Here is a 16,117-nt window from a genome sequence, read left to right as displayed (position 1 = left end):
TATGCAGAAGGCAACAATGTGACATTAATGACATGGAGCACGTCCGATGAAAAAATATAATCAGAAAGATATCACTGCTATTACCCTCTTAGATCAGTCTCCCCTTGTTTGAAAACCAAAGCAAATATAATCTAAATAGAATCAATTATTTCTGTCCAATCAAGATTAAGACTTTAGGATTGCAATTAATATTCTTGGATACGTCTAACTTTCTCCAAACAAACCTTATTCTGCTATGGTTTTATATTGAAATTTAGCACCAGAAAAGGAATCAGTTAACTCAAAAACTTGTTCCTGTTTTCTCCACATGCCCTTTCAAACCCCGAGACCTAAGAATTATATATCTAACTCTTTGTTAAAAGCATTCAATGTTTTGGCCTCAACAGTTTTCCTGTGGGAAAGAATTCCACAGGTTCACCATTCTCTGGGTGAAGAAATTTCTCCCCATCTCAGGCCTAACTGGCCACCATTCCTGTGTTTTTCCTGTCTAGTCCTGTTAGAATCCAATAGATTTCTATGTGATTGCCCCTCATGTTTCTAAACTCCAATGAATGTAATCCTAACTGATCCAGTCTCAGTTCATATGTCAGTCCTGCCATCCCAGGAATCAGTCTGCTAAACCTCTGTTGCATTTCCTCCATTGCCAGAACATTTCTCAGATAAGGAGACCTAAGGAGCACACAGTAATCTCGATGTGGTCGCACTTGGCAAATGCAGCAACAAATCCCTACTCAGTGCTCAAACCCGTTCGCTACCCACAAGATACACACTGCAGAAATTGACTAAAGATTGTGAAACAGCACCTTCCAAACCCATGCCCACTTCCAGCTCGAAGGACAAAGTTAGCAGATACATGAGAACATCACCATCTACAAGTTCCTCTCTCACACACTCAACATCCTGACTTGGAAATGGATTGCCATTCCTTCACTGTCATTGGGTCAATATGCTGCAATTCCCTCCCTAAGGGTCAACCTATAGCTTGTGGACTGCAACAGTTTAAAAACTCAATTTGTGGGCGGCACGGTGGCACAGTGGTTAGCACTGCTGCCTCACAGCGCCTGAGACCCGGGTTCAATTCCCGCCTCAGGCGACTGACTGTGTGGAGTTTGCACGTTCTCCCCGTGTCTGCGTGGGTTTCCTCCGGGTGCTCCGGTTTCCTCCCACAGTCCAAAAAGATGTGCAGGTCAGGTGAATTGGCCATGCTAAATTGCCCATAGTGTTAGGTAAGGGGTAGATGTAGGGGTAGGGGTAGGGGTATGGGTGGGTTACGCTTCGGCGGGGCGGTGTGGACTTGTTGGGCCGAAGGGCCTGTTTCCATACTGTAAGTAATCTAATCTAATCTAACCATCACCTTCTCGAAGGCAACTAGAGATGGCCAATAAATGATTGCCCAGCCAGCTATACCTACATTCCATGAGTGAATTAAAAGGTCATGGAGATATTCCACTTCGTTCCCTCATCTAAATCATGAATATGCTTTGTGAATTGCTTGGATCCAAACATGGATCCCTGTGGTACCTCACTAAGTTATTGGCTGCCAGTCAGAAATAGATCTATTTATTCCTGCTTATCGTTTCAAGTCTACCAGGCAGTTCTCTATCCATGTCAGTACACTGCCTTCAATCCTATGCACCTTAATTATACATGCTAATCCTTTATGAAGAACTTCATCAAAATCCTTCTGAAAATTCAAGTAAACCACATCCACTGGCTTCTCCTTATCAACTCTACTAGTTATATCCTCAAGATATTTCAGCAGATTTGTCAAACATGATTTCCCTTTCATAAATCTATTCTGACTCTGTCCCACCCTGTTTCTGTTTTCCAAATACTGTGCTATTAAAACTTTTCAAATGGACGCTAGCATATTCCTTATCACTGATGTCAGACTAACAGGTCTATAATTCTGTTTATTCTCTACTTCAGTTTTTAAATAGTGGGGTTACACTAGAAACACCCCAATTGCTAGGAACTGTTCCAGGGTCTATAGAATCTTGAAAGATGACCATCAATGCATCTATTACGTCTGTGTCCCATTCCTTAAGTGTTTTGGGATGTAGATTATCAGGTCCTGGGGATTTTATCCCATCAATTTCCCTGCCATATTTTCCCTACTAATACTGATTTCCTTCAATTCCTCCTTCTGACTGGACCTTGTATTCTTCAACATTTGGGAATATTATTTCTGTCCTCTTTTGGAAAGACATAACCAAACTTTTATTCAGTTAATCTGTCATCTCTTTATTCCATGTAATAACTTCCCCAGTTTCTGATTGTAAGGGACCTACATTTGTCTTCATTCAACATTTTCTCTTCCCATCTCTATATAAGCTATTACAATCAGTTTCTATGTTCCCCACAAGCTTACTCTTGTATTCTGTTTACCTGCTTTTAATCAATCTTTTCATCCTCCTTTGCTCAAATCTAAAGCACTTCCAATCCCCAGGTTTGTTGTATTTTTTTGTGAATGCATGTGCTCTTTTCTTGGGTCTAGTGCTCTTCCTAATTTTCCTTGTTAGCCATGGCAGACCACCTTTCCCATTTAATTTTGTAGGAGAAAGTGAGGACGGTAGACGCTGGAGATCAGAGCTGAAAAATGTGTTGCTGGAAAAGCGCAGCAGGTCAGGCAGCATCCGAGGAGCAGGAGAATGAACATTTCGGGCATAAGCGAAATGTCAATTCTCCTGCTCCTTGGATGCTGCCTGACCTGCTGCACTTTTCCAGCAACACATTTTTCAGCCCATTTAAGTTTGTGTCAGGTAGGAATGAACAATTGTTACCATTCATCCATGTGTTCTTTAAATGTTTACCATTGCCTTTTCACTATCATCCCGTTAAGTAACACTCCCCAGTTTGGTTCCAGATCCAGCGTGATGTCATCACCCTTTATTTGGTCTGAATTCTCTCCAGCGGCTGAAACCACTTTTTTAATGTCAACCTTATTCTCTACCGGAAACTTTAATAACCATCAACATTGGATATGCCCAAAAAGCAGGTTGATACATCCTGAAAACCAAAATTGATACATAAGCTATTGCCAACATGTGACCAGTACACATCATAAAAGACATGTACCCAAACAAATGGCACTCCATGGTACAAGCTACAATGACCAACTCACAGCTTTTAATGGATCATCAATTCCGCGCCATTACACAATCATATTGCAGTGGCAGTATGCAAGTTCAACTTGGATTTCTGAAGTCTTCCACTTTGTTGATATCACTGGTCCAGCAATGGTCAACACTACCAATATACACAAATCTCAACATCGTAACCATTTAGAAGAAGCATACACACACACAGTGTTGGGAATTGAAAATGCTCTGTCCCAGTTGGGGAACACTTCAGCAGTCAAGGACATTTGGCCTCAGATCTTCGGATGACCATCCTCCAAAGCAGACTTCAAAGATACACAACAACGCAGAGCTACTGAGTAGAGGTTGATAACTCAGTTCAGTACCCATAAAGGCAGCCTTAACCAGAATCTTGGGTTCATGTCACACGGCAGGTGACCCCACTACATAATACACTTCACACACAAACTCACACACAAGCACACATACACTTGCATTTACACACCTACTCTTACACACAATCACACTCACACACACACAGAGCCTCTCTCATACATATGCTCTCTGTCTCACTCTCTTTGTCTCTCTCACACACACACACACACGTCTATGGGGTCAACTAATATTTGTAGATACATTCTATTTTATTCAAATAGCACACGATCTGTCGGCAGTCAGTCCATGTTGAATTTTATAAATTCCTACTTTGGAAATAGAACCAGTCTGACTCAAGGTTGGGATACAGACAGACTCTAACCTCACACTTTTTATCCATTGTCTGAGCTAAGATGTCGCCTTCTTTTTATAAACCCTGAAGTTATCTCAGGAATGCGACTTGAAAGAAATTCTGGGATTTACATATAATGAATTGAAACATGCATTTCCATTCTAAATGATTAAAAACTTAACAGAAATCTGGGTTTATTCAATATGTCATATCAGTTTATGACACTTTGATCTTTTATTATAAATTCTGTGTCCTATAGTCCTGTCCCACTAGCTACCTGATGAAGGAGCAGTGCGCCGAAAGTTTGTACTTCCAAATAAACCTGTTGGACTATAACCTAGCATTATGTGATTTTTAACTTTGTACACCCCAGTCCAACACTGGAATCTCCACATCGAGAATAGAAGAGGCACAGGACTTTCCTTTTCAAAGAGTGAGGAGAATGAAACAGATAGCAATAACAGATAACAGAAACCTCCAGCAAGAAGGTAGGGAACTATTACACTTACCAACCAGACAGACCAGGCAAATGAGAAACCCAGTCACAAGCATCTGGATACCAGAAAGTTTTCTGAGACAGCCAACAAGCCCAGGTCATATGACATCATGACCAATCATGCAGCTGATTTACAAGGGACGAGAGGCCAGCTCAGACTAATGTATGATGCATCAATCATTAACACAGAGTGAGGAAGGAATTCTGATAATGATAGTGTGATGATGCTTATTGACAGCAACAAAACACTGAAGCTGTCAGCCAAAAATAACAAAGAGTAGAGTCATAGAAATATCAGGCCATGAGATTAGAGATTATGTTTGAGTACAATTCTGCTAGTGCTGATAACTCAAAGCACCACTTGGATACACAATCTTGAGTTGTGAGAGCTCATTGAAATCTATACCATTTATATGGAAGAAGTGTTACAAACTTAAACTTCCTTTTGGAAAGGAGGGGGCTGTTGTACATGTACCTTGCCATTAAGAGACTCATGTTTAAGGAGTTTATATGCCAAGTACATACAATGTTGTGATTTTGCATCCCAGTCAGTCTGCAGTGGATTTGCAAGCTACTCACACAGAAATCAGTCAATGCATTACAATGTCTGCTTTATTAATTAGAATGTGATTTACTGTTTTAAATACATTAATCCATGGAATTATTCAATCCCCAGTGAGTGATTATTTGATCATTATCATTAACATGGTACCAGCTAAAAAAAGACAAAAGCAGCAGACATTTGGGAACACCACCACCTGCAAGTGTCCTCAAAGTCACAAAGCATGGGAGAAACTCTGATGAAGATCTGGAACTATATGGCATTTCTTCAATTTCGCTGAGTTAGAATCCTGGTATTCCACCTCTGCCCTTGCCCAATCCAAACAGCATCATCAATGTATTTTTACCTCATGAATTGCAGCAGCTCAAGAAGGTGACTCACAGACATGTTTGCAATGGTAACTAAAGATCGGTAATAAATGATAAATGAGTGATATCCACAGCCTGTGAATGAACAGAAAAAGAGACTCCTTGTCCAATCCAGTCATGGATGACCCACAGTTACTTCAAACTTAACATTGGCAGAGAAAAGCCATCACCTGTACTCAAACTCCTGCCTATATCATATAACTACAATGCATCCGGCTCAACCATTTCCCTGACTTCACTGACATTTACCCGGTTTGCTGGATTCCTCATTACACCTGAGTTCATTTCTTTCTCTGTGAAGTGCATTTGTTTATATTTATACAAAAAGCAGAATGTAAATGCATGTTGCTGTTATAATAGATGCACATTTGAAGAGTTAACCGAAATGGACCTGCAGAACTTCTTTCCAGTCATCCACTAATTTGCTGACAGTGCATGGAATGAGCTGAACTCTGCACAATTGTACTGTGTATGTGACTGCTGTACTTACCCATTGGCTTTACACTACTTTAAAAGAATGTTCATTGTTATGCTTTATATGATGCAAAGGCATATGAAAATGTACAGATAGCACTGTGCCATAGTGGGACATGTAAAGGAAACAACAGTATTTCTTTTCTTGTTCCTGCAGATTTTGTACAATTACACAAAACCACTTTATAACAGGATGTGAAAGAAAACAGTAAAGCTTTGGAAGTTGTGGATCATTGACCACTCACTATCTGTATCACAACATTAAACTCATGGGTGCCTGAAAAATAGACTATTCCTATTTCGGATCTGAAGAACTATTCGTATGAGCTGTTCCCAAATGAAAGTTTATAAGAGTAACTCAGAGATCAAAACATAGTTGCTGATCCTATTATCCTATTTCCACTTGAAATATAACTGAAGATTACAACTTTTTGGACTTGTTCCTAAATTAAAATTTACAACACAGTAATAGTCATTTTACTGATAAATGAATGTAAAAATTCAAATAAATTTAAAAATAAAACCCTGGAGCAAATGCAAAATGCGCTTTTCCTTGTGTCATACAGAGTTCTAATGTAGAATAATTGATAGCCATCAATTGTTATGAGGTTTGACCTCAAGGGAGAGGCTGAATAGACTGGGGATATTTTCCTGGACCATCAGAGGCTGAGAGGTGACCTTATAGATATTCATAAAATCAGGAGGGGCATGGATAGGGTAACTAGAGAAGGTCTTTTCCCCGGGTAGGGGGAGTCCAAAACTGAAGGTCATAGGTTTAAGGTGCGAAAGGAAAGATTTAAAATGGACCAAGGGGCAACATATTCATGCCGAGGGTGGTGTGCATTTAGAATGAGCGGCCAGATGAAGTAGTGGAGGCTAGTACAATTACAACATTCATTTGGCAGCTGGATGGGTGTATGAATCAGAAGGGTTTGGAGGGATATGAGCCATATGGGACTGGGTTAATTTAGGATATCTGGTTGGCACGGACAAGTTGGATCGAAGGGTTGGATTCCATGCTGTATATCTCCACGATTGTGTCAGCAAACCTCAATATTATCATGATATCATGTAATTTCTAGCATAGTAGAAAGAGAAGAAGTTGGACTTCATCATATTGTGTCTTGCAACATTAAGTGCATCAAAGAGTTTAGGATTAATTGGAGTGCAAATATGCTTGAGGGATCTACAGCAGCATATGGAACACAGAACAGTACAGGACAGGAACAGACCCTTTGACTGACCATGTCTGTATCCACTATGATGCTATTCTAAACTAATCCCATCCACTTGGACATTGTCCATATCCCTCTATTCCTTGCCTATTTGTGTGTCTGTTTAAATACTTCTAAAGTGTTGCTATCTTCTCTGCTCACCACCTCCCCTGGCAGCGCCCCTCCAAGCACCCACCCCACTCTGTAAATAACATTCCTTGTGCATGTCCTTTAAACTTTTCACTCACCTTGAATCTACACCTCCTCGTACAGGACATTTCCACTTTGGGAAAAAGACTCTGAGTATCCATCCTATCCATATCTCTCATAACTATCAGGTCACCCCTCAGCCTCCAATGCTCCAACAAAAACAATCCAAGTTTCATGTAATCCCTACAGTGTGGAAGCAGGCCATTCAGCCCATTTACACTCCAAACAGCACCCCACCGAGACCCAACCTTTACCCTATCCCTGTAACCCTGCATTTCCCATGGCTAATGCACCTAACCTGCACATCTTTGGATTGTGTGAGGAAACCAGAGCACCTAGAGGAAACCCACACAGACAGGGGGAGAATGGGCAAACTTGACACAGACAGTTCCCCGAGGCTAGAAACGAACCCAGATCCATGGCACTGTGAGAAGTCACATGGCTCCAGGTTATAGTCCAATAGATTTATTTGGAATTACGAGCTTTCAGAGCTTGAGGGTGATTTATCCAACCTGTCCTCATAATACACTCCAATCCTGGCAACATGCTGTAAACATTGTGACGACGCTGCCCCTTTAACAATGTTATATTGTCCATGTATTTTTCAAGAGAGGTCATGAAGGCAGAGGTGCCGAAATGTCTGGACAAGTGTCAGATTTCACAGTGCCAGAGGAGTGGTCAGTTCTCCCGGTGCTTTCCAGTTTCTTTTTGTTGTAGCAGAGAAAGTGCTGTTGTGCAGAAAGATTCCAAGCTTCAGCAGACGGTTCCTGACTGGCTTTCTCTCTGAAATCTCTTTGGAAGTTGTTTCCTCGTGCCTGTAAAACTGGAGTTTGAATTAACCTTTTGGCAACAAGTGTGCTTATGGGATGCTGTGGGAATTGGAACAGCTCTTTAGTTAAGTTGCTATATCGAGTCAATTGAGTTTTCAAATAACTATGTTATTCTAAATTCTGTTTCCTTATGTTCGTGTTTCAACTGTAGTGTTTATATCAATTCTGTTTTGCTTAAAACCAAGTGGTTTAACCAGTTATACCACTCCTAGAGTATCCACTTCACATCTGCCTTTAAAATGTGAAAAATTAGAGTCTAGGTTACCTTCTTGAAATGTTTTGAGGGGGTTCGGTCTCGTCTATAGCAACCTCTTTGGCACCCATTTCAAAGCCTGCACATTCTTCTTATAGTATGGTCACCAGAACTGTACATAATGCTCCAAATATGGAGGAGCTCTAACATGACTTGCCAACTTTTATACTCAAAGTAATTGCAGCACCAATCTTCTGATAACACCATAAACCGCACTGAGTCCATTGGGCCACATGACACCATGAGACCATAAGAAAATAGTTGAAAAGGTGCTCGGAAATGCAACAACTAAAATTAATGTTTGGTCAAAAGGAAACAGATTAAAGAATAACTAAGATCTTTCTGACGTAACAGAATGGAATGAATTAGAATGTGAATAAATAGTTGGGTCTCAAAATATAGGCAGGGGATTGATCAGCCCTTTTTTTTTAAATAATTATCAGTACAGCTTTGAGAAGTTAAGTGACTGTTTCATTTCTGCTCCTCATCCATATGTTCATCTGGGATCAATCTCAAAGACAGGCTGAAGCAAGTTGAAATAGGAGCAATGCCTAAAAATAATATTGAATGGAAGGTTACTAAGAATGTCTTGGAGTAGCAATTTTTTTAAAAATACATAACAAACAAAATGTATTGATAGGGCACTCAAACACAAGAAATCACAGGCATTAAATAGCTACTCCTAAAATGAAACAAGGACTGTGCATGCTGGAGATCTGAAGCAAAAACAAATTTTGCTTGAGAAACTCAGCAGGTCTGGCAGCATCAGTTGAGAGATAACAGAGTTAATATTTCAAGTCTAGTGACCCATTCTCCGAAGTGGAAATAGTTACTTAATTTCTTTCTTTGATAAGGGAAGAGAAAAAAATCTAACCTTCACGATCAAGAAAGGAATGAGTAGGTATGGTTATGAATAGGTGAGATGATTTTATATCTTGCAAACATTTGATGTGTTTTATAAAGGAAAATAGAAACTGACATTTATGGAACATATTTTGTTTTGTAAATTGATGAATGGATGTGTTGTCTTGTTCACTGTGAATGATCCACCAAACCACAGTTTAACGGAAAGGTGCAAACCTGGTGATTGTTTTGACTCTGTCAGGCACTTTCAGTTATATCATTCACTTGGATCTGTGAATTGTGGATTATCACCTTACAGGAACCATGCCTTGTTCCCCACCTGCTTGATATCTTGCATTTCAAAATAAAAAGAGAACTTTTCATACTTTTATACTATTACTTTTTATTCAACTTTTCTCACGCTGATTTTCTGCATTTTGATACTGAAATTAAAACTGAGAAGTTCCCTTTAAATCAACCTTAAAAAGAAAAGTTAAATATTCATCATGAATGAACAGTCAATGAGAATTGAGACACCTTCAGGTGTTTTGGTCTCAGGCTTGGGTATTTCAACCCTATTCTTGGTCCACATGTGCATTGTTTATTTTTAAAGTTACCTGATTCCTCCATTTTCATTTAACTCTTTGCCATCCTCCCCCCATTTTAGATCTATTTTCATCCAAATTCCTGTTTCGTTTTGGCTTTGTCATGCCATGCTCTATGCACAGTCAAGCTGCATTCAGTATCTCATTTTTGTGACTTACCCAAATGAGTATGTTTCTGGTGTAAGCCTAAGCAATGAGAATTAGAAACTGATCAGCGATGGACCTATCACAGGCAAACATGATCCTGACCTGAACTCATGTCCACACATATTCCCAGCAGTGGTTTCCTGGGTGACAATCAACAATAAGAATTTTGGATGAATTTAATTTTGTTACAATTTTCTGAGGAGGTGTTTAATAGTTCTCCTCTTATTCCTCATGTTAGAATACCACAATGACTTTTTTTTGAAGAAAAGAGTATACTGGTTCTTTGTTCATAAAATCCCCGTTTGCAGGACCCGGGTGGTCAAAGTGAGCAGACAGGGCACAAAGTTTGTTGTCTTACAAAAGTGAGAGATAATAGACAGGAACCCACTCTAGGTGATCTTTCTTCAGTAGCTTAATTGCTTGTCCTAATCTTCATGAGTTGCACTTATTTCTTATGAGACTAAGGACAAGTCTGTAAAATATAATCTAAATCTGAGCTGGTTTATTTGTAATCATTTTGTCTCACCATTCCCCAGTTGGGGATTGAGGGCAGATTAAGTATGAAACCATTGTACTTCCATTCCTTCTCCTCCTAAGGCTACACATCATACTTCTGTATCCAATATGGCAGTGATTTCTAAAATCGTAATTGCAGCACCACATGCGCCTTTGCAGTCCTTCCTATCTCTCTGTAAGAGTGATTCAGTTCACCCCATTCCCCTGTCCTTTCCCAGTAACACTGCAAATGATTTCTCTTTTCATGCTTATCTAATTCTATTCAAAAGCCTCTGTTGAATTCAACTCCTCTACAGTGCATTCCAAATCCTAACCAATCTTGTGTAAAATAGCTTTCCCATGTCACCGCCATTTTCCAACCACCTTAGATTACTTTTCTCTGGCTCTCAACCCCTTTACCAATGTGAGTGGTTCATATCCATCCATATTATTTCATAATACTTTTTCATGACATTCAACACATTTATCAAATCTTGTCTCAGTCTTCTGTATTTTGAGCAGAACCAACCCTGGATTCTCCAATCCATTCATGAAACTGCAGTCTCTCATCCCTGGAACTAATCTCACCATGTTTTATACATTCTTTGAAATGCTTTCAAGTCCTGCAGTGCCCAGAATTAAGAGACAGTGTACCAGTGGAGGTTCTCTAAAGCTTCATCATGACTGCCTGTCCGAGAATTTCTCACATTCCCCGGGTTGGAGATTGGAGGAATGAACCAAGACATTGAAAACAAGGAAGGGTGAACTAAGATAGAAGAAACCCTTGTTTAACAATGGAGCTTATTGTTTTATCAATGTATACATTATAGCTCTGAATGTCTAGATAGCTATGTCTCCATATCTGGAAAGCACTCAAGTTTGGTAAAGCTGTGAAAAAGAAAAAGTACAAACAGAAAACAAGGTACAACAAGTAGAACTAAGAATGTATGTTGAATCTGTCTACATACTTTATTCCCCCAACTCAGAAATCTTCTCTAGCCCTAGAACCTTCCAAGATCACTGACTTCCTCCAAATCTGATCTATGCTGGCCACGCCAATGGTCACTATACTTCTAGCTGCATCGGCCATAAACACTGAACTTCCCTTTCTGAACCTCTCTGCCTCTCTAACTTTCTTTCCCACTTTATGTCTCTCTGTAATACTACCCTATGCAAGCTGTCCTAATAATTCTTTCTTTGGCTCAGTGTCAATTTTTAAAAAAATATGATTAGGCTCCTGTTCAATGCATTGTGATATTTCAGTGTATTAAATGCAAGTTGTTGAGATATCAACATCAAAATGGTTTTATAACAGCAGCTATTGCTTTCAAATAAATTGCAATTTGTGTTCTTTGAACAGGTATTAATCTGTTTCTTACAATATCACAGAAACAGGTTTATATGCATTAATTGCCTTTTCTAGCATAGTTTGTTCAACTTACCCTTTTGCAAAACAAAGTATTCAACTTGTAAATTAGGCTTTTAATCTTTTGACTAATGTTGGTGCCTTTGTCTATTCAAATTAACGTAGGTTTAGGTTTTGGATGCAGTTTTGGAAAATGAGAAAAATATGTTGAGAGAGAATAAGAACAACAGGAACAGGAAAATGAGGTGCTCTAAACTCTTCACACTTTAGAATTGGAATTTGGGTTACATCAGTAACAAGTTGCTGTCAGTGAGAGGGATTTGTTAAGGCACTCCCTATTGCCACTGTTTATTAAACATTTTACATAGTGTAAGAAACTGTTACACATGCCATTTCTTCAATAGTACACAGTTCTTTTTCATGTAAAAATTCATGCATGTAATAACAGAAACATCTGTCTGAGGAAATAGTTCATGGCAGTTAATTTTAAGTCAGAAGTAGCCCTTGTATAAGTGTTTTGGTTTAATACTTAATATGCTGCAAGGGATTAATTGTAAAGTTACATAATCATCATCAAGAACTATTTGCATATATAGTAGACGATGTCCCATTTTAATGGGAAAATCGCATCGGTGATTATTTAATAATGCTATATTTTAAAAGTCCAAAAGCTCTAAGAACTAGGGAATAAATTGCTTCCAGCTATTTGCATCTTATAGAAAATAGCTGTATCAGTGCTTTTGTCATTAGTAACACTTTATAGGAATAAAGTTTTCTCAACAATTACTACCCTATGTGTCCCTTTACTCAGTAAAAAGGCAGAGCCAAATGTACAGATAGAAGGTCTACAGGCTACAAAATGACTATATTTTGTCAAAATGGATTTGATAGTAAAACTGCATCTGTGACCGAGGTCAACTCGTGTAATACTGTAACTTAAAGGATTTGTCATTTTCTGCATAATTTATACAGTAACTTGCTTTATACGAGGATGCGTGGTTGATCCAACATTGAATTCTTACAAACGCACAGCGTTCGCGTATCCTGTGTAATCAAATTTTCTTTAGTATTCCTAAGGACAAAACACAGCTCTTTGTAGCAATGTTCTTCACTTGTTAACACTGTTTGTCAGGATAGATGTTCCAACAGATGTGCCCTTTCTTTCAGTTCATTTCATTGAGGAGACATCCCTGTTCAACTGATGTCCTTTCTGGAAAAAAGCATCATCAGTAAAATAGAAGCTGGGAGAAAGTTCAGTTCCAGTAGTCCTGAAACTAGTCAAATGCCCACAACTGGTCTTCCAATTGGAAATTTGTTGGCGGATCCACAGTTATTTTACTCTGTGGATACATTGTAGGACTGCTTAGTAATCCAGTGTTGCTAAATGATGATCAAAGGAACAACATCTGTAACTGGCAAATGTCAATAATTAGTTACAAGCTCTTAATTGTTGCAAATGTCTAATATTTGCTCTTGCTTCATGGAAGATCATTGATAGTTGGTCAAAATGGTTACAAATCTGCTGATGTACAAAACTATTACAATGTGTTCACTTGGTCAATGTTCACTTTGAGACAACAGATTACTGTTTGGAGACTTTAGAGGTGGCAAAATGTCCATAGCTAGCTAATGATTCAGGAATGGACATAAATCCAGTTTAGTAACAGGTCTGCCACATATTAATGTTCCAAGGCCAAATGAAGTTCCATGATCCCAAGAGTTCCAATATTGGGTATGGATTCACTTATTTCGCAAGCAAGGAGAAATAAAGGTTAATGCTAGTAATAGCTGCCCAAGTGAGAGGGAACATGTGTGTTAGGATGACGGGGCACATTTGGATTGGGGTAAATGCCTGCCGTAGGAGAACTCCAGTATGGTGAGGTTGCTCCAAAGAAGCTAGAAGACGTCACTGGCATCGAGGTGGGATGAGGGGATACAAAGTTCATCTTCTGTGGATGTGCATGATAAGCAGACATGTAGGATAGGTCTGAAGGATACTTATACATAGAAGACTCTGTTGGATGTGGTTGGAGAGCCTGTGCAATGCCATGGAAGTCAAATTTGTATGCATAACGTTTGCCATGAACCTTGGTCATGATGTTTTTGTCGTAATAATAGCGCAGAGCTCTGCTCAGCTTGTCATAGTTCATATTCGGTTTGCTTTTCCTCTCTCCCCAGCGCCGCGCCACTTCATCTGGATCTGTCATTTTAAACTCGCCATTGGTTCCCTCCCAAGTGATGCAGTTGGCATTGGAACTGTCAGACAACAACTCGAGGAGGAACTGCCAAAGTTGTATTTGTCCACTTCCTGAAAGAAAATGAGAGTTTTGGAGTAAGGCTTTTGCCACTCAGTGATAATATGCAAACAGCAAATTCACACTTTGCAACATTCAAAATATGGACATCAAATTCTGTGGTGCATGGAGAAATCAAAACTTTCCTAATAATTCTATAAGTTACTACACTACCAATAGTTGAATTGAGCCTTACAAAATTGCTACTTAGAGCTGCTACCTTCCAACTGCTAACACCCAAGGTATGCCAGGGTAAACCTGCAGAGACCAGTTTGGGATCCTGATCACAGTTTAATGATGGTCCATTTCACTGATATCAGGCATGGAGGGATTGTCTTATAGGGTCATAGAGTCATACAGCATGGAAACAGACTCTTCAGGCAAACCAGCCCATGCCGACCATAATTCCAAACTAAACTAGTCCCACCTGCCTGCTCCTGGCCCATATTTCCCACCAAACCTTTCTTATTCACGTACTTACGCAAATGCCTTGTTGTAATTGTATCCACATCCACCACTTCCTCAGGAAGCTCATTCTACATTTAAACCACCCTCTGTGTAAAAGGTTTTCCCCTCATGCCTTTTTAAAATCTCTCTCCTCTCACCTTAAAAATGTGCCTCCTATTCTTGAAGTTCCCCATCCTAGGAAAAAGGCACTTACCATTAACCCTATTGAAATCCCTCATGATTTTATAAACTCCTATAAGGCCACCTCTCAACCTCCAAATCTCCAGTAAAAAAAGACTCAGCCTATCCAGTCCTTCTTTATAACTCAAACCTTACATACTTGGAACATCCTGGTAAACCTTTTCTGAACACTGTCCAGCTTAATAATATCTTTCCTATAACAGGGCGACCAGAACTGGACACCATACTCCAGAAGAGGCCTCAACAATGCCCTGTACAACCTCAACATGTTTTCCCAAAACCTATACACAGAGGACAGAGCTGGAGAGAGGTTGAGTAGATCCAGGCCTGTACTCATTTTACGATAAAAGAATGAGAAATGATCTTATTGAAACGCGTTCAGATTCTCAGGGGGCTTGACACGTTATATGCAGAAGGGTTGTTTCCCTTGTGGGAGAATCTACAATAGAGGCCATTATCTCAGAGTAAGGGGTCACACATTCAAAACACAGATGAAGAGAAATTTCTTCTCTCAGAGAGTGGTGAATCTGTGGAATTCTTCACAACAGAATGCTGTTGAGGCTAGATCATTCAAGCACATTCAAGGCTGAGATAGACAGTTTTCCAATCAGTAAGGGAATTGAGGGTTATGGAGAAAAGGCAGGAAAGTGGAGTCGTGGGTTATCGGGTCAGCTTTAATCTCATTGAATTGTGGAGAAGACCCAATGGCCAGAATGGCCTCCTTCTGCTTCTATGTCTTATCATATTGTCTTCCTAATCTATATTCACAGTTTTCTGCTATGTCAGAACAGAACTTCTTTATAGTAATATCCTGAGTGCAGATATATTAAATATCTACATTCAACTGCCAATGATTTGATGAATTGACTGGAAGAAGTAATTATTGGTATGACATGGGGTCTTCAATGGTTTTGTAATTCACAGAATTGTGACAACACAGGAGGTCATTTGGTTGCTGACAGCAGAGTCAAATCCATCAGTGGATGTGTCAGTCAAGACCTGTGTCTGAAGAATCTAAGGTGTCTATTGGTTCTGACGTCAATCTGGGTCAGCTGCTGACTTGGCTACCGTGAATTCTGTTGAAACTGAAAAGCTGGACATACGAGCAACATCCACAATTCCACCTCAGAGCAAGCAAAGTACATGTACAAACAATGACATCTTCTGAAAATCTATCTTTTTTAGGAGATTCTGAAAGGAAGCTCTAAAAAAATCAAAAGACCAACAACCATGTAACTATGTAGCAATTAAAAATAGCAAGGCGATTTGAATTATAAGGAGAATTCCTTGGGATAAATGAAGGTACTGATCTGACCAGTGAGTGAGGTCGTAGGAAGAGGTTTTTGTGTCACTTGTGCAATTTTGGGATTACCTATTGAATAAAGTAAACTTGAATGCATTAACGTGCTGTGCACCCTATCAGCAACATCACGGTCATTTTGCCTATTTGTGGCATCTAATGACAGATGGAAAGAAAAGTTGGTTCTACACATCAACAAACCGAA

At 39.4% G+C, this 16,117-nt stretch overlaps 1 protein-coding gene across 6 annotated transcripts in view; it reads right to left on the bottom strand.

The window, feature by feature from the left end:
- Positions 1–11,980: 11,980 nt before the first annotated feature.
- fli1 (Fli-1 proto-oncogene, ETS transcription factor) overlaps positions 11,981–16,117 on the bottom strand; it is an 81,920-nt gene continuing 77,783 nt past the window's right edge. For all 6 annotated transcript variants that reach the window (XM_072593021.1, XM_072593020.1, XM_072593023.1 and 3 more), the window contains one exon: positions 11,981–13,978. In XM_072593021.1, coding sequence (XP_072449122.1) covers positions 13,449–13,978 — 530 coding nt within the window. In that variant the 3' untranslated portion in view covers positions 11,981–13,448. The remainder of the gene's footprint in view (positions 13,979–16,117) is intronic.

Source organism: Chiloscyllium punctatum, chromosome 23 (genome assembly GCF_047496795.1).
Source record: "Chiloscyllium punctatum isolate Juve2018m chromosome 23, sChiPun1.3, whole genome shotgun sequence".
Classification (NCBI taxonomy): Eukaryota; Metazoa; Chordata; class Chondrichthyes; order Orectolobiformes; family Hemiscylliidae; genus Chiloscyllium; species Chiloscyllium punctatum.
This window is presented reverse-complemented; position numbering and strand designations above follow the sequence as displayed.